Source organism: Crocodylus porosus, unplaced genomic scaffold (genome assembly GCF_001723895.1).
Source record: "Crocodylus porosus isolate Cpor-Errol unplaced genomic scaffold, CroPor_comp1, whole genome shotgun sequence".
In the NCBI taxonomy this organism is placed as follows: domain Eukaryota; kingdom Metazoa; phylum Chordata; order Crocodylia; family Crocodylidae; genus Crocodylus; species Crocodylus porosus.
Genome location: NW_017728925.1, coordinates 14604437 through 14627635, shown reverse-complemented (window position 1 = coordinate 14627635; position 23199 = coordinate 14604437). Strand labels below are relative to the sequence as shown.

General features: G+C 44.9%; 1 protein-coding gene across 1 annotated transcript in view; it reads right to left on the bottom strand.

The window, feature by feature from the left end:
- LOC109314132 (collagen alpha-1(V) chain) overlaps nt 1-23199 on the bottom strand; it is a 224884-nt gene that overhangs the window by 148427 nt on the left and 53258 nt on the right. Inside the window, exons 2-4 of the mRNA XM_019541119.1 lie at nt 22083-22250; nt 14824-15037; nt 14023-14185 (exon numbers count right to left, since the gene is read on the bottom strand). Coding sequence (XP_019396664.1) covers nt 14023-14185; nt 14824-15037; nt 22083-22250 — 545 coding nt within the window. The remainder of the gene's footprint in view (nt 1-14022; nt 14186-14823; nt 15038-22082; nt 22251-23199) is intronic.

Here is a 23199-nt window from a genome sequence, read left to right as displayed (position 1 = left end):
CGGACTAGATGATCTGCTCAGGTCCCTTCCGACCCTAGAAACTATGAAACTATGGTTTTGTGCTAAGAAATGTTCTTTCTCATCTTCTGTGGCTAGTTTTCAACCCATCCCTTGCACATGTGAAAACCAGGTGGTAAGAGGGACAGAAATGGGCTTGGGTGAGGAGATGTGCACTTGCAAGAGGTCCCTTTCACATAAAGGGGGTGCTTAACCACACACTCCCATCTCATCCCCAAATCCTGCAATTCAGTCATCTGGATGCTGACAAGCAATAGCGCATACATGGATTTACACAGCTCTTCAGAGATACAGAGGCTTTTAATCAGGACTAAACTTTCTCCCCCAGGAGGTAGAAACAGAATCCAGATTTGGAGGATGAAAGGGATGAGGAACAAAACTAAACCAAACAAAGCCACCCCCCTTGCCTCCCAAAGTTATCTCAGGATATAAATGGGATTAGATGCTTAGCCTAGGGGATAGCTGCCAACATACTCACAACTCAACTTACCGCCAAATTTCAGATCGGGAAGAAATTTTCCTCTAGAGTGCACTGGCCAGGAATGTAGGGGTTTATCACCTAACAGTGGAGAGCTGCATTTCTGTGGTGTCTGGACCACCATAAAAGACATGCTGTTGTAGAGACTCGAGCTGCAGTTCCCCATCCTTTGGGCCATTTTGGCCAGCACTCTCCAGCAGACAGAGCTGTAGCCATGCATGTACATTTGGGCTAGTCCCACACAAAGGGCTCCAAGAGTAGTCATTTGAAAGGTCATAAATGCCTGCCCTTTAGCCCGGTTCACACTCCTCCTGGGTCCACTCACCAGAAATATTTATGCGATCAAGTTTCAGTAGTATTAACAAATAGAAATGCTAAACTCTAAAACTCTTGGTTCAGAGGTGATACCTTTTATTAGACTCACTAAAAATAACAAAAAAAATTCTCTCTTTGCAAGCTTTCAGGCACACATGCCCTTCTTCAGGCTGAGGAGAAATCAGCCTGAATTATAAGAGTCCCCTTCGGCAGAAAATAAAGAGTTCCCAGTAGCATTAACATTTACTCAAGAACAAATTCATCCCCCTGCAAAGAGGTAGCTCCAAGACTCCTATGTGTCCCTCATGTCCCACTTCTATTTGGCAATCAACACAGATGATTAAACATAAAACCCCATCTAGATTTCAAGATGAAACTGGAGGGAGGGCTTCAGCATTGAATACGCTTTTTCGCGCAAGCCGAATTACACCTTAAGAGAGCCATTTCAGTTTGCAGGGCTTGAAAACCCCAGGAAACCTACTTTAAAGTTAGCAGCAGAAATTTGGTTCTAAAAGCAAACTTGAACTAAGAAACAGAAATACTGTTAAGTGACTTATGCGTCCACATCGGAGCCAAACACCGCAGCTCGTATTTCAGTAGGCTGCTTGGCACAATGTGAAGAGTAATACAAGTTTCAGGTCGGGGGGCAAGGGGAAGCACTTTTACACTGCACGAATTATAAGGAAAATCTTGTTGGGTTTGTGCACATTATAGGAAGGGGACAATTCCAGATTCATCAAATACATTTTTTTGCCATAAATTGTTCTCTCCTCTCTGTACACATTTCATGTCGGTGGCCACAGTGCTGCTTGGTCTGGCTGATCTCCTGTAGCACAGCCAGTATGTGTGGCTACACGTTGAAAACAATGAGTCTGGTTAGAGACATTTTTTCCATGTTCTTGGAGGCAGCCGAATGAGGGAATAGAAAAACACATGCACAAAAACCCCAAACGAGCTCCTTCCAATATTCTGCACAACTCATTACGTATACCCTCTTCCAGCTCCTGTCCCTGGGGTGATGTATTTATTGTGAACATATACATTCGATCCTGCCTAACTCTGCAGGGGTGAGTAGTACACCTGCTCACTGGGGATGTCTGGAGTGGTCTACGATTTTCCTCTGGGCTTCTGGCAAGGAGCCCAGACTGCCTCCAAAAAAAAAAAGAATTAAGGCAGCCTCAGCATGTGGAACGAACATGTGCTTAATGTGTTCATACCCAAAGGAAGGGGGAGTGGGTTGAACACAAAGTCAACTAGCAGAGGTGCCTACAAAGCCAAGCTTATTTATCTTGGGTCAGAAAGACTGAGTAAAGACCACAAGATGTTTCAAGAAGAGGTAACTTGCATGCAGAGAAAAGGCCTCAGGATTTCACCCTCCATATACAGTTAAAATCATGTGGGATCTGCACTAAGACGCACAGAAACCCACAACACTTTTCTGGTTAGCTCGGCGCATGGTGTCTCCATCACCACACATGGTGAATGTTGCTACAAGATAATTGATATCTCTGAGAAACCTCATCCTGGAACAAACGGATAGATGCATAATGCCAAGACTTTGGGTTTCAGAAAATAGTGGCCTCGCGTCTGAGGTACTGATCCAGGGGCTGATTCTCCTGTGCTGTGGTCCCTATAAATTCACTTGCAGCCATGCAATGCAAGGCATGAAAGAATGGCCAGTTAGAACGGCAACATCTTGCTGTCCTCTCTGTGCCAGGATGAATGACAATAGCAAAGGAGAAACTGGGCCCCTGATGGTCCAGTGGTGTCAAGGGAAGTCCCTCTACAAGCCAAGCCATCACTGGGGGCAGCATTCATTGGGACACTAGTGCATCCAAGGCCATCTGAAAAGCCAGCCTTCCCCTGACTGGCACGGTTGCATAAGGGCTTCCACCAACACCAGATGACTACATGCTGGTGGGCCCGGCCATGCTGTCCCCATTGTCCCCAGCTTGTTCTCAACCACAGCAAACCACAGCATGTCTCCTCTGCAGGAGTCTGGAGTATGGGGCTGGTGAACTGGGTACAAGCCAACAGGACAGACTATGTGCCTGCTAGGAAGTATTGGGAAACACTGAACCTTTGTGGGACAACGTGGCTCCAAGTTCTTTTCTACCCACCATGACCCAGGCCAGAGTGAACACATCAGGAGTTGGCTGACAACTGGAAGTCAAGCACATATCACAAGATGCCTCCTGACCTTCATTGCGGTCACCAACCCCTCTGCAAAGTTGAGCCTGGAGCCTCACTCCAAGTCACCAAAGGTTGTGGAAGTTCAATATCTGCAAGTTCCAGTGCTAAATGCCTCATTCAAGGAGATTTTACCCACAGCTTCAGCTCTCCTGTGAAATGTGAATCTTCATTTCTACCTAGGAGAACTTTTACAATCTCTGCTCTCTCCTATGCCTGGTGAAGGACGAGTGTGCCCGAAAGCTTGCAAATAAATAAAATAATTTGTTGGCAAATATCTAGTTGGTCTAAAAGCAGACATCACCTCTTCCATAAGTTTGGATCAGTCAAGGACCTAAACTCTGGAGCAATTTGCAAACAGTAAGAGCTGCAGAAAAGGTACTGCAAAGGAACATGGCTGAACAGCTGGCGTGAGCTGGAATTAGGAGACTGGGTTGATTTTCCTTCTTAATAAGTTTGTCACCAGCTTCATCTTGTTTTTCCCCCACACTTGACCCAGTGAAGCAAGAAAACCACAAACCCCCAATAATTATCTCATGGAAGTCTGCCCCCGCTACAGGCATCCGTTGCAACAGCTCTAACGCACAAGACGGATCCGTCAGCAGTTTGCAAATCTCAGGAAAAGGGGACACTTTTTCAGGGAACGTGCCTGTGCTCCAGAAATTGTAGTTAATGCAAATCAAAGTAATTTATGCAGGACCTCCCACAGAGATTAAGATGTCCGAATTCGCACGAAAGGGGAAATGTACACTGACTCGAAGTCTAAAGCAATTTTATTCCTGTTATTGCTCTCCATAATTGCTTTCACATATTGCACAGCGCTGCTGGCAGTACGGTTCAGCTGGAACCTCTTTCCAAGAGAGCTTGGCTCTTTCCTCCTTGTTTAAACTGTGAAAAAGTGCTCTCTCCAAACTCCCAGACAAACCCAGGCGTTTCCTTTTCTCCAAGGTTATGCTAAGCACATCGGGTCACTTTGCAGTACTTCTTCAATACCTGGAGGCCCTTCGCCTACCCCTCCCTGAGGACATGCAGATCAGAAACTCCAGTGTAAATCTTGGCATGATGTCATTAAACAAGGACAGGTTTCCAACATTACATCACCCTGTCTGGGTTGAAAATCAGAATCATGTGGCTCAGAATTTCCATGGAACAAACTAAACCATCCTTCTCTCTCCCTCATTATTCAACAGGAGAAAGTGAATTACACATGAAACCATAAACTGAAAGAGTAATGACAATACACCTAATGGTAACCATCAAATATAATGAGCCTGTATACGTTCCCTTCTGCTAGCAGCTGGCATTTAAATACAACACATTGCCAGGTAAATGTCAGGAACAAACATATAGGATTTCACTGCTCGAGTCTTATAATCCCTTCGGTGATCAGGAAAAAAAATGTTTGAAGGGTGAAATATGGCTTCACGAGACCATTACATTTGCCTTATTAGGAAATGAGAAAGGGTGAGCTATTCTCCAAGCTAGGCTCAGAGGTGACACTAGGAGCTCAAAAAAACCTCTAGACGGTGGCCCTTCCAAAGGAGAATCAGCCTAACCCAGGCCCTGCTGCAAGGAGAGACTGCAAGCTTCTTGCTTTCTTTTCCCAATACCATTTCTTCTCTATGCCAGAGTATCCAAATGGTTTGCTTCCCAAACTGGATGGAAGTCAACAGCACTGATAACTGGCCAACAGGGGTTGATAGTGAAGCAAAATTAGGTCTCAACCTTCTTAGTCTCCCAACTTTGTTCTTACTGGGGTTTTTTGAGTTAGGTAGATAGCTGCCAAAGGCAGCACTGCCTAGAAAGCAAGAAAATACCAACCAACTGACCAATGCTGCTGCCTGACTTTCACAATGCTGCCTACTCAATGCTCTCTTGCTCATTGTTGTCCATAGGCATCAGGGCTTTGCCAATGTAGTGATCATTGTAGAGTCACCAGCATAAATAGCTGTAGCTTATGCATCTTGCCCTATGCTGCATGCGCAAGATGGTGCCTGTTTTTTTTCTCCACGCCTCCAGGAACGGGGATGTGTCAGCACATCCAGAAGCAAATGGTTCCAGGTGTTGGTGCCACCAGGCACCTGGTGTCCCCCACAGGAGGGTTTTGACCTTTCCATGCATGCCCATTGACACCAACTTTCACTGAAATGTCACCCTTTGACTTGACGCAAGTCAAATAGCTACCAATCTTTTTCACAAGAATGTTTGCCATTCCTTTTTCAGCCAGTTCCAGCATCATCCAACCTACAAAAGTTCACAACCCCAGGCACATATTCTGCAAGAAGATCTACGCCAGCAAACCTCTGCATCCAGGCTGATTTCACTGCAGGCCTGGGGCTCAATTTAAGACATTATACAATTTGCACAGGTAGTAAATAGCAGCATGAACACAGACTTTCTGAGGCTAGATGCACAAGTTGGCCGCATAAAAAAAGTAAACTATCTGCTACATGATTGTTAAACCTCAATAAAAAGTATTTTTATGACTATTTGAACAAGAAAAACACATCTCAGCTTGCATTGTATGCAGCTAAGAGCCAAGGGGCATTCAGTATCAAATGCTCCATGCATGGAGAGCAGACAGTTCTTTATACAGGTTATAAAAGAGAATTCACAACAAAATCAGGAAGGATAAAATAACGTTTGCATTTTGAAACCGTCTTTGAAGGGCTGTCAGCACAGCCAGTCTGAGCCATTCACATTGCAACACTTGAACCAAGCTCTAAACCAGGAGTCCACCAGTAAATCCCAGTGGAAATCAAGCATTCGGATATAGTCATCATATAAGTAATCTGTAAGCAGCTCATTAATTTTATGTTTCCTCCCAAGTGCGTAGACCCTCTGCCACTCATGCGTGACCTCTGCAGGTTCCTTCAGTTATTACAAAACAGTATCACTGTATGATTCAAATGTCATTGATCTGGTGTAGTGTCACAAAACAGTTTGCAAAAAACACCCCCAAAAAACCATTTGTCTGCATTGCATCCAGACCTCTGAGCACATCCACACATATTGCGCATACACATATTACACACGTGCACTGATAAAACCAAGACATTATCCGTAGGTAGTACCACTGTAAGATGATGCTGTATATAAGGCCTCACCAACCACAGCCAAATATTGCATGCTTAGTTTCTGACTGGGCTGACAGCATGGCTTGGACTGTGTCACCCAGCCTCGCCATTAATCACAAGCTTTTTCAGAGGGAAAATTTTAGATAGCTGTAGACATTTTCTAGACAGCACTATGACTTGGAAAGAGTGATAGCTGAGCGATTTAATCCATATGCTACTAATGCGCTATTTCACCAAAAAGGCAGCCGTGGAAAAAAAATAAATGACAGCAGGTCAAGCGAAGAGAAACCTACCTATTAAATCTATGAAATACTAGGAAGTGGAGAGGGGAGAGCTCTAGACATCTTTAATAAAAAACGCTAAAAAGAGGCTGGCTGGAATGCTTTATTTTCCATCAATCCATGCCATGTTATATGACTGTGGCTTAACATGCTGACTCTCCCCTTGCACTTCTGTACAGGCTTTGCAGTGAAAGAGGTGAAATCAGAGTTGGCACGGCCAGTAAAGCGAGCAGCCAGAGTTATAAATTAGCTTCTCTGAGCAGTCAGCCGGCGGAGTGAAAAAACACACTGGAGTATGTGTCTGCGGCTCATCTCAACAGAGAAAGTCAGGTCGGTAGCAGTTTTATTAAAAAAATCTTTTTGGAGACGGACAAAAAAAAAGTGAGTAAACCTGAGTTCAAGCAAGTTATTTTTACCCTTCTGAATTAGGCTCAGGTCCAGCAAAACCGCATACACGTGTGTAAATTATATACATGAGAAGTCAGCTGGACCACTTAGATGCATGAAGCTTTACCAGATTGGAGGATTGTTCCTGGGTTTAAACAAATAAATACTTTTGCTAGTGTGCTCCATCCAAGCCAACCATTTCTATTTGTAGCGTTGCGCACAGGAACCATGAAAACAGAAGGGTTTCGGGGAAGCTTGGATCCAGATCTGAACCAGAAACAAGCAGCTGGGGCTCCATTAACAGATCATGCTTTGTCTTCGTAACCAGAGAATCTTTGCATAAGTTGAAAATGTTAATTAAATAACCTTCTAGGTGGCCTGATTAGGCTGGTAATTACTCCCTTCCATTTGGGGAGACAGCAGCATAATGACATATTTAACAGGGCATTATCAGAGCAGGGAGTAGAAACCCAGGGTTTCGTCTAATCTTTGAGCCACTAGACATGGTCTCCTACCAAGTAGTCCAACGTCCTGGTTTGCTTTCACAAATGGGATTGCCTTCCTTGGCTTGCACACCAGCCAGAGTGCTAACTCCTTGGACTAAGGAGAAAAACAAAGCAAAAGCATCACAATAGTTCAATTGCCAGCCAGCAGCCTGGCATATTTGCAAGGTGAATTAATCCACGTAAAAATATTAAAGAGATCCCTCACGTTTAAAATTTCAAACCCAACACCTGTGAAGGGGATGAGAAAGAACTTGTGAATACAATGACATTAAATCTGGGATTGTCCACGTCAACGATTATTGCTCTTTAAATACAAGTGGAGCGCAGGATTAAAGGCAAATCGGCATTTCCATCCGGCAGCAGCACAGCCCCTGAAAGGCACCGAGGTTTCAGCTCTGAACGCTGCTGTTTCTATTTTGTTTTATCTTGTTGCTCCTCCAAACATTCAACAGCTTAAAAGCACCTCTGGCACCTCTCCCAGACTTTCTGGCTTAACCCAATGTAAAAAATAAGGCGTTCCCTTTATTTCTGATGTCTTGATTTTGCTAGTACTCTTAGAAAAAGCTAAGCAGGAAAAAGAATAAAAAGCACCATCCTTTGCGCGTCATACAAAAATGCAAGACATAGCACTACAACTCCTCTAAACCCAGGGCAAAGACCTGGCATTAGGCTAATAACAGGCACTTCTGTCGGCCATTCACAACGTCGCTGTCTTGGCAGGATGGAGCGGACAGACATGCGAGAGCCTGCAAGTTATTTTGCACCTTGCCTGGCAGAATGAGAAGGGAACATCTGGTATTTTCAAGTCAACTTGGACAATAAGAGGCAGTTAAGTTATCAAGTGGCTCAAAGTCTGCTCATTCTGTTTCTGGAGAAGCCAATCTTAAAAACAAATATATGTTTAACAACATAGAAAAAGTGCAGCGCTTGACCAAGTACTAATGACACCCACTAACTTTGGTTCTGTGTTAATTATGTACCAGGCTCTACCCCAATAGGGGCTAACCTTTTTAGTAGGAGCACCACACCCACACCCCTTTCCCAAATGTCACACCAATCCCCTTCTCCTGGCCCATCTCCTGACCTGTGCTCCCCATCCGATCTGTTGCTCTGCATTCAGCTCCCTGCCCTATCTGCTGCTGTGCTCCCTGTCTGATCTGTTGCTCTGTGTTCAGCTCCCTGCCCTATCTGCCATTGTGCTTCCTGGCCCTCCCCAATTTGCTACATACCACGCACAGAGGCTACCCTGCCACGTGAGGCACGTGTGCAGCAGGTTGACCACCCCTCCTCTACTTTGAACCTGGAGTGTAGAAGAGACCAAAAGCATTTGACCCAACCCACTTGATAATTAAATATAATTTAATAGGACCCTAATGAAATTCGCCATCGTTTGTCACAATACATAGCACTTACTTCCTCAAGCAGTCACATCAATCCTTGTAGCTACTGAACGAGCGCCAAATCTCACCCAAAGAATTGAACAGCAAGTTATGCACTTCCCCATGTGGTTTTCTTGGAACTCTCCTCTGTAGAATAGTATTGAACAGCTGTCATTTTCCACTGAGTTGTATGCAAGAGTTCATAAGCACCTACACAAAAGTGATCATCCTGGAAATTTCCAAGGATTTTTCCAAAATGGACTGGCCATGCGTATAGAATCACAGAAAATTAGGGTTGGAGGGGACCATTGAGTCCAACCCCCTGCTTAAAGCCTTTGCCAGTATAGCTAGAGGATTTGTGCTCCAATGGTATCCTGCAGCACTTTTCATTCCCAAAGATCCCGAAGAGTCAGGCCATGCGTTGTCCGTTCCTGTCACACATCCATCTCCAGAATGAAAAGCCACTGCCAGCAGCCTAACTAAAGACTGAGGTTTTTAAACTTGGTTTCATCCCTCACCATTTCTTGCTCTGCAAATCTGCAAGGACCTATTCAATCAAGAGCTGCCTGAACTGGTTCTCTAATAGATCACTCCGCACCCCACGAAAACAGGCAAGAATATAACAAAGCAACCTTTGGAAAAGGGCCATGAGAGCAATCCTAGAATGTATAGGGCATTGGTCAACTGGATGATACCACCGGGCATGCTATGTCAAAATCTTGCCAAACTTTGCCTGGTCAGATGCTGCAATGTTCCAACCAAATGCCTTTAGCTCGATGGAGAAGGAACAGCACTGGAAAGGATGTTGCCTTCCAGTGATGGCAGGGATGGTTGCCGTCCGAGGTGTATAATCCAGATCTCTGAGCTCAGCTCACATTATTGCCACAGCTCGTGCATAAATGTAGGCTTTGAGAAACCAGCAGAAGCATCAAAAGTTAAAAACTTGGCCCTAAAGTCTATACATGTATGTGTCTGCCCCAGTGTCCTCAAAGGTCAACCTCCATGTTCATGTCTACATTGACCGAGAAGTACACCCCATGCACATGTTCCACACAAGCCAACTCCCGGAGATGAAGCAATGCGATCACCCTGGCACTGCTCTTCTGACCTCTGCATCAGAGGTGGTTAATGGCACACGCTCAAGGCCATCCCACCATGATCGCGTTGCCTTGCATTCAAGATGCTACGGGAGTGAGTGGGCTGGCCTCAGCATAGCACCGAGGTGATGCAGCCAGGGCCAACTTTTCTCATTTCCCTCACGGTCTTTCAATGCAAAATGTAAAGATTAGAGCTGGCATGAATCAACACATCCATGGGACTCCCATAATGCCTCACAGTGGCTCTCCAAGGAGGAAGACCACAGGATATCCTGGAAGGTTTGGTCAAGCCAGGAAGCACAAGCATATTGCCCGAAGCACTGGACTCATAACACACACGTAGTCACCAGAATGTCACTTGTGAACCAAAATGTTCAGTTTTGGTTAACAGGTTTTGTGTTTGTCAACCAGTTTTTCGTTCACAAGTCAAGATGTGCCAGTAACCCCTAGTCTTGGACTATGAGATGTATAGAAACTGGGTATCCAACACCAAGCATAGGCTTTTCTGAACCAGTGGCTCTCCTTCTAGTTGGCATCCAATAAAAAAAGGCGGGGCATTAGCTTTTACTATACAGTATTTTTAAAAAAAGGACAAAAAACAAAACACATGCCACCTCTCTCAGGGAAGGTATGTGCAACGGGAAGTCCAAGTTCGCAGGTCACTGAAACCACAAGAGCATTGTTTACTGCACTCCAGGAAGAGAAAAAGTCATTTAATCTTGCACCGTTGGCTACTTCTTTTCTTTCCCTCTCTTTGCTGAGAGGTTCGTTGCTATTTCACAATGTTGTCTTCTCATTCCCAGCATAAAGGCCAGCCTCCACTTGCCAATCCCTGTCCTGACATTTCTTAGCTTTTCTAAATTTCTATTTTGAACAAGGACTCGGCAGAAAAATTAACTTGTGTAACCTGGCTTTGGGCTTGGCCCCTTTTCAAACATACCCAGCCTTCCCAGAGCTTCACAGAGAGATCCACACAGCCTCAGAACTAATTGAATTTTAATGAGAGGAAGTCATTTTTCCACTGGATGAGTGTTGTGCTGCAGAAATATTTTGCAACTCCTCTGACCTTGCCTGTCGGACTATAACTGTGACGCAGCAGACTAGCAAAGAAGCCTTAATCTCTATAATGAACTAATGGCTGCAGTGGAGTTCTGCTTGGTTTGTAAACCCCCCTCCCCCATTAAAAGCGTGAATGAAACTGTTCAAACTTTCAAAAAAAACCAAATGATCCATTCAAGTTCTATTTGATTTCATTCCCGGCGGAGGTCGGGCAAGCATACGAACTCCCTCAACTTTGTGCACTCGCTGGTCTGTACTGAGATGAACACGAGCCGAGCCTTCAGATATTTCTGTGTCTGTCATTCCAACCTATTCCAAGTTCCCAGGAAAACCTCCAGGCTCCTAGCTGTCCGCCATCTCTACAGCTATAGAAAACACCTCAAAATGCATGATTAGTGGTTCGAGGCTTACACAAAAAATGTGCCCTGACGGGCGGTGTGATGGCTTCAGTGTCAGCGGACCAGGTTCAGAGTCTGGATATTAGTAAGCAGCTTTCTAGGAGCAGGTGGCTTGTTAGTAAGGTGCATCCTTTTCCATTGTTTTCACCAACATTTTCTCCACACCTACTTTCTCCTCTGGACTTCAGACTGCAAGGGTTAAAAACCCAAAGGGAATTACGTTACTGAGAAAGGGAGGAAAATCAGATTACGGTCTGCTGATTTCATGAAACCCTTTTAATTGCATTTAATTGTATATCCAATTGACAACTATCGACATCCTGATTTGTGTGTGTGTGTGTGTGTGTGTGTGTGTGTGTACATGGTAACAAATAAAACCTCCTTCCTCGCGGAGTGGAGGAGGCGGGGAGGGAAGCAAGCAGGAATCTGAAGCAAGTATTGCAAGGTGCTCGGTTGTTCTGACAAATTGCCCACTCCTGGTAAAATCATTTTTCTGGGCTTTTCTCTAAGTGCCTGCAGTCATCTAGCTGATGTGTATTGCAATCAGTGCTGACACCATGGAAACAGACTCTCTCTGATGGCTGGAAGATGCAATGGGTCTCTTTTTTTCCTCCCGCTAAGACGGATGCCTGCTTTCATCAGGGCCAGTTCATTTTCCCCAATGATGCTCACGCCGGACTCAACACAGCATTGCCATCTTCACAAACGTGCCCCCCCCTGTTTAGTTGAGTGGCTAGAAGTCTTATTTCCAGACGACTGTGAAAAGCCAGCCCATTACGGGGGTACAGCAAGCTTTCAGGACGGCTATGAAAACCTCACGGCTTTAAGTCCTCGTCATTTGTGAGAGCACCTCCTGGCTTGGACAAATTCCAGATGTCCCATAAATTGGCTACTGCGGAGGATCCCATTACGAGGAATAGAAAATATGCAGCTCCTCTTAGGAGCTCTTTCACTAGGCATCTCAGTGTTAGTATGGAATAATCCACTTCAGATGGCTCAAGGAGCTCTTTCACAAATGCCATCTTGGCTGTCCTCTAGTCTGGGTGTCATACACGGATTTCTTCAAGAGAATTTACTAGATTCATAAGGGCCAAATACTCCGACAAGGTTCATTGCTTTACATAATAGCTCTGCTTCAACATGGCATTCGATCGGAGGGCTGATTTTCTTGGGTTTTTTTCTGGCAGCAAGTCCAACCCTGGTAAAAGACACTCCAATGCACATTGAACCTAGCTTTTACCTTCCTCCTTAATTGCTAAATTTCCCCGGGAACATTTATTTAATGCCGTTAGAGACTCAGCCAGAATCCTCCTAGCTGGGATTTGGCAGCGGTGTTCGGTCACTTGAGTTTTTTGCTCTGTTTACAGCAGAACAGCTCCCAGATGTTGGTAATATTAAACAGCCTGGAATTTTCCTTCTGAGTCATGGATAGGACAGTGCAGATGTGGGCTAACTTCACCGGTCGCCCTGGTTTGGAGACGTTCCCTGTTCCTCTCCTGTGTTATTCAACTAGTTCTAAGGAGCCGCAACGTGATAAATGCAATCAGTAAGACATGCAACGCAACAAACCTAATCCTGAATCCAGCTACTCTGGCTTTGGTTCACGGCTTTCAGCGGAGCTCCTACAGATTTACACCCATGTACACAAGGGCAGAGTCAAGGCCAATGTTCTTGGACATACAAGGGTCAAAGAAGCCAACTGGATCCCTGGAACGGCAGCTTAAGTGAAACGTAGGGTGAAGTTCGTCAGTCAAGCTAGGTGCCAAATGGCAGAAAGCATCTCAAATGCAAGATATTGGAGGAAATATCTATAATCCTGGATCTGGCTATCTCTGTTTTAACACTGATTAAGCAGATCTGCACAGGAACAGTACACAGTGCAAGGCTTTTTTTTCTTTTTAATAAAAACAACTGTGTGGGGAAGGGTTGGGAGCAACCAGCTAGAAGAGTGATGAGATGAGCGAGTGAAGAGTGCTACTGCAGCACAGGGCAAGAGACTGGGATTCATCGTTGAGCCCATGGCAGGGGCAGCAGCTCTCCCTAGGACTTTCTTGTATCCCTGAGAATGAAGGAGTTGCTTTCCTTAGCCTCTACTTCCTAGCCACAGAAAAAGATGGGGACACATAAAGCCCCATTGTGATAAAGGGCAATTCTGTACTAATCCTCCATATATGTTAGGCAAGCAACTTCCCTGAGTATTACAGAAAAATAGCTTCTCTGGACCAGAAACCAAACCAGAATCACCAGATGAGTCAAGAAGGTACAAGCATCCACATCAAATGGGATTTTGATAAGATACTGAGTCGCTCAGCTGCTGGTTTTAAGAGAAACCAGTAGCTCAACTGGCCCAAACAGCCACATATCTCCTTTACAGGCTTCTCACTGCTAAACGCCACTTCATTGCATTCATGCCAACCACTGAATCTACAGGCACTCATGCTCCAGAAATACTCTAAATGAATCCAGAGCTCCTCTTCTGTCTTGCATTGCATGAAAATCAGACACAGCTGTACCTTAAATTAGAAATACTGCAATAAAATCGACCGGCCCGATGTATCAGCTGACGCAAGTCTATGGAGCTGTGTTGGAAGCAGTGGATGAATGCCAAGTGGAACCAGGTGAGAACTTGACCCCCCGTATGATGACTACTACAACAGAAGTGTATTATCTGGTAAATCAAGCGTATAACATTCTTTAGCAGAGAAACTTGGACGGGTCCCAGCTTCATACCATAGCAGAACAAGCCCCACCGATGAGCTGTGTACACCACTCACCACCCAGGGCAGCAGCTCATAGGCTTTGCAAAGCCTCCCCAACAGCTCACGCCTGCACCTTACCTCAAAGACTTCCTCATCTAGTATCCTGGTTCCAAATACAATGATGCCGTTGACATCAATGATAGGATGGTTGCTTCGGTCGAGGAACTTGGTGACCTTCTTTTTACAGTCCAAAACCAAGGTGACATTTTTCTTCTGCACACTGATGGCTATTCTGTGCCACCTAGGATACAACACAGCATGATACCGCATTAAACAGAGCCTTGTGCTTTCTAGCATAATCCAACAATTTTTAATAGCTACTTGAGTGTGAAGGGTGTTTGATTAAAAGGAAAGGGAAAAAAAATCCCAAACACTGGCCCATTCCCTCAATGAGGGTGAAGGGTGAAAAGTGCAAAAAATTGCTTCCACCTAAGCCCCCAAGCTGTTGGTTTTTATATGGTTGGGGGATGTCTTAGATCACTTAGCATTGGAAAGGCGGGGAGGTCTGCATAGATCTGGGCTCACACAGACACAAGGAGGCAGAAGCCCTTGCTGCATGCCAACTTTTTCCCCTTCCAAAGCCTTCCAAAGGATGGTTTATATGGACTTTAAATGGCATAGTTTGGTGCAGATCCTTTGCATGGGAGTGTATATCATCCCTGTCTCCCTAATATCCCAGTGCCCAGTCTTGCCAAACAGTCCACTAATATAAAAGGCAGCCACTCTGTTGCTCTCACTCATGGGGCAGAATATAAGGGCTCCGTTATGGAGCACAGGACACTAGGGAAAAGAAAGCACGTAGTACAGAGAAGGGGTATACCTACAGACTATCGATTGAGCTCACCTTGATGCACAATAAAAGCAGAGCATTGTACTTACTTGCCATCTGATAGGTTAATGCCTCTAAAGAGAGGGTAGTCCTCAGGGCCCGGCTTTCCTGTATGGTCTTCGTACAGGAATACAGGAGATCTACCCATCTCCATGCCGATCTGCTGGATCCCTTGTTCATTGTAAATGGAAACCAAGAAGGACTGGCCTCCTTTCTTTGCTTTTACAGTGGTTAGGATGGAGAAGTCTTCAGGAAACGGAGAAGCTGAAGTGGAAAGGCAAAGGGTTTAGTCTTTCTTTTGGGTAGGCACTATCCCTGGTTCCTTGCACCTGATGAACAGCGGGGAAAATACTAGCATTCGTTCACTTTTCCAAAATGTGGTGGCATGAGCAAGGGAAGGACAGGATGCAAAGAGGCATTTCCTTGGCACCAACTTCCCCATTTAAGACAAAACCCACAGAGGTTAGGGGCTCTTATGGTGATGAATCCCGGGTAAAAAAGCAGAGCGGCTCCTTCTGATGGTTTATTCAGTCACCGAGCCCAGCAATGAAACTTCTTCGGGATCATCTGTTATAGATCAATGAGGCTTTCTCAACCTTTGCAGTACTGAAACTACAGCTATGCCACATTGGGACTCCCAGCTAAAACAGAATAGGACCCTTGTTCTTGATTGCAAATGGTGGGTGTAAATTGGTAGTCCTGCACTTGTACTTCTTTCATGGGATGTTCGCGATCCTCTTAGGAGAGAAGCTGCAGACGCTCCATATTCCTGCGCGCCATGAGATCCCCAGATTGTTGTGGGATGGCAAAAACTCAGCCCAAATTTATAGGTGCCCCTGGTTAATTAAATGCATACAATGGGCTAGGGGGTTGTTGGGTTTTTTTGGACGGGGGGCTGAGGGGGGAGGAGAATCTGGTTTTGTTTAAGCTAAGTTTATTTTAGAAAGTAATGGAGCAGTCTGTGGCTTTGGCCTTCAGCATTGGCAGGGACGACAACAATTTACAAGCAAAAGTCAATCCAAGTGTAAATGAAGACTTCAGTTTGTCCAAGCATTGGGGAAAAAAAAAACTATAGTGGCAAAGCTTGCCTTCCCTGCCAGACATCCAAAATGTCCTCCTTCACACCAGAATTTAAGTGCAATTACAGTCAGAAAAGTCATTTTAATTATACGGGAAGGTCCCGACTATAATCTTGCAAGGCCGCTGTCTCATGCCCTGCTGGAGGACTTAAGTGGTAGATATAGGCATTGAGGCACTGTCTGCACAGCAGCAGGGATCATCCTCTGCAACACCAGAAGGACTTAACTCCAGGCTAAAAGTCATGAGTTTTCCAGCTTCCAAAGCAGCATAGACACGGGGCCTTTTTCTGTCGTTTACTCCAGCATCGGCGATGGGGAGATGGACCCAAATTACAAAACCCACGTCCCAACTGAACTTTTCCCCCAAATATGGGGTGTTGCTAACTAAGCTGGTTTGCTCAGATGGTTAAATAGCTCTGGGCTCCTAAGGAAAACAGATCCCGGTCACTGCCAAACCTCTTAACATGCCCTATTTAAGCACTGTAAGTTTACAGGGTGTCTTTCCCTTTGGCTTAAGACTGTCAGAGAAGGAAGCAATTGTGCTCTTGGGCATAAGCAGTTAGGAAATCTTTAGCCCAGGAGTGCCAAAGGAGAGCGGGCGTTTCTGAAGAGCAGTGTGTGGCATCAACATCTACGTGTGTGGTGCTTGGTTGTACGAGGGAAGTCATAGCCCCAAGGCTAATTTTTTAAATTGCAAATTCATAACCGTATCTACCACAAAAATGTCAGCCTGAGTGTCCAACAGATTCACCAAGTTTGCCCTCCCCTCTGCGGGCTTTTCTTAAATCACGAGGCTGCACAAGGGATTTTTTGACCTCTTACGGGTACAGCAGACCTCGGCCTAAGCTACAGGGATTTCTTCAGATGACAGCAAGGCAAGTAAGTCAGGAAGACAAATGTCAGGTTATTTTCTCCGCTGCTTGGTTTTATTCATCTCTGCCAGTTCCTTTGCTGTGAGCTCCTTTACCTTAAGTTCACTGGTGCCTGTATTTTAAAATTATTTTAGCAACTGAACTCTACCTGGTGCTTAGCGATCATTAAAATCTGCAACAGAAAGTAGAAAACCACCCGATCTATGCAAGGCAACTTGCAGCAACAAAAATAATACTGACTGACATGGGAAGAAATCCATTTAATCACGGTGTATCTGTCTGCTACAAGGGCTCTGTGGCACGTCCGAGGTATTATTCTGCATGGGGGCAAACATCACTGAATCCCCAGCTGATGACTTCTGAGGAACTAGGCCAGGTTACAGCAGTTGTGGCATCTTGCCCAAGTGCAGCAGGGCTGGACCTGATGATCTGCAAGGTCCCTTCCAGCCCCTAACACCTATGAACATCAATCATTTTGGACAACTATCTGCAGGTGGCTCCCCCGATTCATGATTTTTAAAGGTGATACTATAAAATGTGCTCAGGCAAGATCATCAGCTGGCCACAGGGCCACCGAAATCAAGGATGCTGCAGGCAATTTGCTCAAGCTGAAAACGTGGACCAGGAAGACCTGGCAGCTAAAAGCACCTAACGAGGGGGTCTAAGTTTATTCCCGCCCAGCACAACGGACTTCCACAATAAGACGCCAGGAGAAAACCTCTGTTAAGGAGTGGAGAACCAGCCCCCAAACCTCATGCCACTAAATGAACTCAACTAGCTGACGACTCTATCCCTGCTCCTTGACATATTAAGAGATGTGGCAATTGTGCCTGCCATGGGCTGAACAGGGCCCTCGGTTGTCCACCTGCTGCATGCCACTTCCTTTGCAACTCTGAATCAAAAGCATACACTTCCCTGAGTCCAATCACAGAGTTCAATTTAGGACCTTTTTATGTAAAATAGCTCGTATCCAAAATTCTCCCTAAAACGGAGAATTTCATTGCGAATCCATCATATGGGACTTTTCAACCTAGATGTGCTGCCAGTTCATTACAAACCTATTTGTCTTCTTTTTTTGTTTTGTTTGTGTTTTTGGTGGGGGGGGCATTGCTTTATTAAAATATCTCCATGGCAATGTGGTGCTCTCAACCCAAACAGCGTAATGGATGAATTATGGCCTACATTACTCTGCTATTGCTCTATTACCCTGGCAAAATAACAATGCATTTTCTGTCATGATCAGAAATGCCCCAGACTACTGAATGATGGGTGGACGAGGTTCTGCTCAGGCTGCAGTAATAATAAGGTAATAAATACATGAAAAAGCACCAGTCCTGATCCAAATCTCATGGAAGTCAGTGGAGACACCCATGGACTTTGGATCAAGCCCTCATATTCTGGTCTGTGTTTTCAAATGAGCTCACACTGGACGTTTCTGAGAACCCGGCGCTCCAGGGAAGGGAGCAGCACTAGCATTTAATTTGGCCAGTTGTCTCTCATCTTCTCCCTGGGTAAGGGCCACTTCCAATCAGGCTGTTGCAAACTGCCCCTTGCAAGACCCCTGCTTGGGAGCCAGGGTTAACCTCCCTGCTTTGCACAATTCGAGAAGGGACACTACCGCGGTCCAGGTTATCTCACCATACCCGGCCCCTTCCATGCTGAAACAATGAGCCTGGAGTGAGCCGACGGCCACTTCAGCATCTCGGAGAACAGAAGCGACCCATGTTGCTCGTTGGGTCACTTAGGGAAGCACTCCCAAAGCTGCTCCAGGAAGGTAAGGGGCTTTGCCCCTGCTTCACACACATTTGCACACCAGTTCTGCACACCAGTTCTGTTGATCTGTTCCTGGCAAGTGGGACACACGGGCTTCCTTTGCTTTCTCATGTCGTGCTTTCTCTTGCAAATGTGCTCCGCTCACGGGTCAAATGATGGTCTGCAGAGTTTGCTGCTGTGCCTGGTACTATGTCACACCCCTGCAACCTCATCATCTTCTCAGCTGAGCCCTAATGATCCCTGGATGATCCCTTTGGGCTTTGCACAGGTATATTTAATGGACATCTAGGGAGCAGAGGTGGGAGCTTTGTTTCTTTTTAGCCATACTGGGTTTGCAGAGGCTTTAAAAAGCAGCCCAAATTAATTTTGTCACGGTCAGCAAAGCCAACGCTAGCCCCATGACCGAACTACAATTTGTCTGGAAGAAAGTCATCTCTATCTCTAATCACCTTCCAGAGCAGAGCCATAATATAATCCTATTCTGTTAGTGCAGCTGCTCAAAGCCCATTTATTTTGGGTGCAAATCATCTTCACCTTGAAGCAATGTCCCGTTATAATCTAGGATGCGTACTATCCTTACTTATATGTACTGGGATTGGAGGTAAGTGCACTTTTCTATCAATAAGACAGAGAGTATTTGATTTGGGAAAAGAGTGCATGTGACTTCATTTCTGTTGCTGCTGTTTCTCTGTGTTTCTCTGCCCTTGCATATAGCTGAAGGAACATGGTTTTACCGGGAAACCAAAGAACTAATTTAGAGAGCAAGGGGAAAAAAACATATCAGCAGATTTTCTTGCTCTTGTGGGTTTGAAACACACTCAGGCCTTTTATTTTATTTTTTTAAATTTGCTTTGTTGGCTGTGGCTAGAGAGGGAGAATGCAAAGCTCATAAAATTACCGTCTTAGAGAAACACAAACTTCTAATTAGTACAAAATATTCTGTACGGTATTCATTTGGTGGCAGAGAGGGAAAGCTATGTTTTAAAAGCTTCTGCCCACACCCGCTCCCTCTGCTAATGTGAAATCAGAAAAGCCACATTTCTCCTGGTAAGTCTGTCTGCAATTGCTTCGTTATCGTTATCTTTCCTCTCACTGGGTTGCTGGTGGGAATTGAAGTCCCATGTAGTGATGGGGGCTGCGTTCAGACAGCATCTGTGATCAGATGAGAAGCGTTGCTGCGGTGGCCCTGGAATGACATCCAAGGGACCCGGTTCTTTGTTCCCGACTTCACCTTTGTTCCTCTAAAGACTGCAACATGCTAGACGTGCCTGGTTTGCAAGCCTCGGGGGAGTGACAGGGCTGCTCAACCCAGCGCATGATGAGCCAGCCTGCCAGGAGCTGGAAAAGCTGATCTGAGGGACTCCGAGGAAATCCCCTCCAAGTTTTCCAGCCAAGGAGAAAGGTGGACTTCAGTGCAATACCAGCATCTTTCCTTGGGCTGGAGAGAGTTGAATGCACTGTACTGCAGCTGCATTATCCAGTGACTTGTTCTGGAAGATCATGGGCACTGCCTCCTGGAAGATGCTGTCTGCCACGTTAGCCCCAGACTCCCTGGACCTTGACGGCATGCAAACCCACGTAGGCCAAAACCCACCAGACAAGGTTTCAAGCTGTGGAAGCAGGAAAAGTGCCCTTTCCTGCACTGACCCCAGCTCTGCAAACCACTTAATATCATTCAAGCCTGCCAATGATTTGGCATTTCTTGGCTTGAAGATACGTCACAGGGCCCAAACCTAAGACCCTTATTTAGCTTTTACTTATTCCTGCCTCCGGAGAATTTCCTGCTGCTTTCAGGGAAAGTTTCTCTGAGCAAGGACCACATAGAAACCAAGCAAAGGATTTCAGGAGCTGCTCCAAAGAAAATAGAGTAGTCAGAGGGCAATGGCCCATTTTCACTCCTCATTATAACACCATTATAAAGGTGGGGAAACCTGAAGTGTGAGCTGATGGAGTGACTGCGGCTCGCAGAGGGGAAGCGAGGGAAATAATGCAGCTCTAGTCAGCAAGACGAAGTGGAAACCAAACACAAGTTAACCTGTGGATTTGGTGGTGATGGGGTGATCCCCTTGCCTGCAAATATCAATTAAAGCTCCAAAGCATCCTAATAACAGAATCGGGTGTCAGGCAAGTCCAGGACTGTAGGGTACGAGCATCACTTCTACAACCAACTCTCAGTCCTCTTTTAGGCTGAGAAAATATTGGGTCTGATAGAAATACCAGCTTAATTACATAGCATTGGTAGTGGCATGTGGTATTACCTTTGATTTAGCTAATGGATTTTGTAGTATTCGCTCTTCTATAATCACTTTGAAGGAGTGCATGTATCTGTCTCTCTTGATTAAGGAGTCCGCTGCTTTTGCAGAGGACATGCACGCTTTCCTACTGGTGGTTAGTTCTTGTGCAGCAAAGGTACTTTTCATACCACATGACTATGCTCCACTTGAGATGAATTTGGCCTAATGAGCTTCAGCGCCCGAAGACCAAATCTCCACGTGCTTACACAGGTCAGAGTTTCATGGAAAATGAGGGGAATTTGACATATATCAGGACTCAATAAAATGGGAACAATGACTTCCCCGTTGAGAAGGTGACGGATCTAGGAGTTAAGTCGTTGTCGTGGGTATAGCTGAGTTCACATTGCGGGATACCCGGTATACCGCAGGCATGATTTCAGGAAGTTGTGTGTGCTTACTCTGCCTCTATGCACCGGGGGTAAAATGGGGATATGAGTACTCCTCTCTTTTAGGAAGGGGGGTTGTGAGGATTAATGCAGTCAGTATTGTTATAGGGGTTGGCTGTAGCCATCTTGGACTAAGGACATAGGTAGACAAGGTTCTTTGGGTAGATCAACTAAATAGTTGGAAAAAAATGTCCGAATATTTAGTTGGTTTAATATAAGATATAACATTTACCCAAAGAACCTTGTCTTCGGTATTGTTAGACACTCAGATACTACAGAAATTGGGACCGGGTGAGAACTATTGATGGCCCTACTTAGAAAAAATTGCCATACGGCAAAGACGCGGGCTCTTTTCTTATGGATTGGTGCTTCCTCAAAAAAAGAAGTGGCCTGACTGATTTTTAATAAGAGCTCTGCCACTCAGTGCATTCCTGCATATTAATGCCATTATTTTTCCTAATAAAGAAGACTTTTTGTCCAAAAATAACTTGCGATTACCTGTCCTTGTGACGTGTTCTGTGATTATGATTTGTATTATGATAGCACCCTAGAGCCCCTTATAAAAGGACCAGTGCTCCATTGTGCTTGGAGCTATAGCCACTTAAAACAAAGGTATCCCTCAGCTCTGGGCACCATCCGGGCCTCTCTTCGCAGCGCAATACCAATTTGTGAGAAGCCACAGACATGAAGACACTACATCTTCCCTAGACAACCCTTTCCAGTGAAGAAAAATAAGTATAGTTGATTAGACTTTCTGCTTGAACAAAAATAACATAAACTTTCCCAGCCAACACACACACTGTCAAGGAAGTATGCGGTGTCCAAACTTTAAAAATCAAGGAGATAAGGTAAAACCCCAGATACGTTAGTGACAACTTGCAAAGAAAAAAAGACATTCCTCTTACCGGGATATAGCTGCTTTGTTGGTGCACTGAGCTGAGCATCTTTTGTTACTCGGTAAGCAACATCTGCTTCTTTTGAAGATCTTCTGCTTGTGCAAAAACCTGCTGTTTTTGTTATACCGTCAGGTAAATTAGGAAAATCTAACACCTTCAAGAGATCTGCAGGTTCCGCTGCATAAAAAAAAAGGAGAAACTGGAGTTAGCGAGCAAAAGGGATCCACTCTGCAAAGACACTAAATGAGAATAGTCATCATTAAGAACCATTTTAAAACAACAAAACAAAAATTTCCCCCAGTAAAGCTACAACAAGCACATTGGCAACGCCAACTTCAAAACCTAAATAATGCACAGCAGGTTACAAAAATGAATTCAGTCTCGAAAGAAACAGTTGACAGGCTGACTCTATTAGAATAAATGATATGCAAAGTAATAGATGCCATTATTAGTCATAGTAATTCATTATTTCCTCTGTGTCTTCTCCCACCCTCCATCACCCCAGCACACCTCATATAATTTGGTGCCTTATTAGGAAGGCATTATAAAAGTATGTGCACACACACATGTGTGTGTGTATCAGACATTATCTTTAATAAATAAGAGTGTGTGTACACGTGTGTGTTTGACATTATCTTTAATACATAAGAGTGTGTGCACATGTGTGTGTTTGACATTATCTTTAATACACAAGAGTGTGTGCACATGTGTGTGTGTGTTAGACATTATCTTTACTACATAAGAGAAAGAGAGAGAGTGTAGACATTATCTTTAATAAATTAGTGTGTGTATACAGGCATCAAAACCTTACATAACTTGGTGCCTTATTAGGAATATATGGTCTTTGACAAGAATGCTTTGAATAAATAAGAGTGAGTGTGAAGGAGTGTGAGTGTGAATGTGAGTATGTATGGAGGGAAACCCAATTTGGGGGCTTTGTTCTGTTTTTATGTTTTGCTAGTTCGTTTTGGACTCTAGAGATCTACCCACAATGGGATCCATTATGGAATCTGGAGAGCAACCTATCTGTCCATGGCATTGCTTGGATGTGTATCTACTATAGACCTTTAGTCTTCAGAAACTGCCACCAAGTTCAGTTTAAAGCCAAGTGCTATATTGGGGGGGG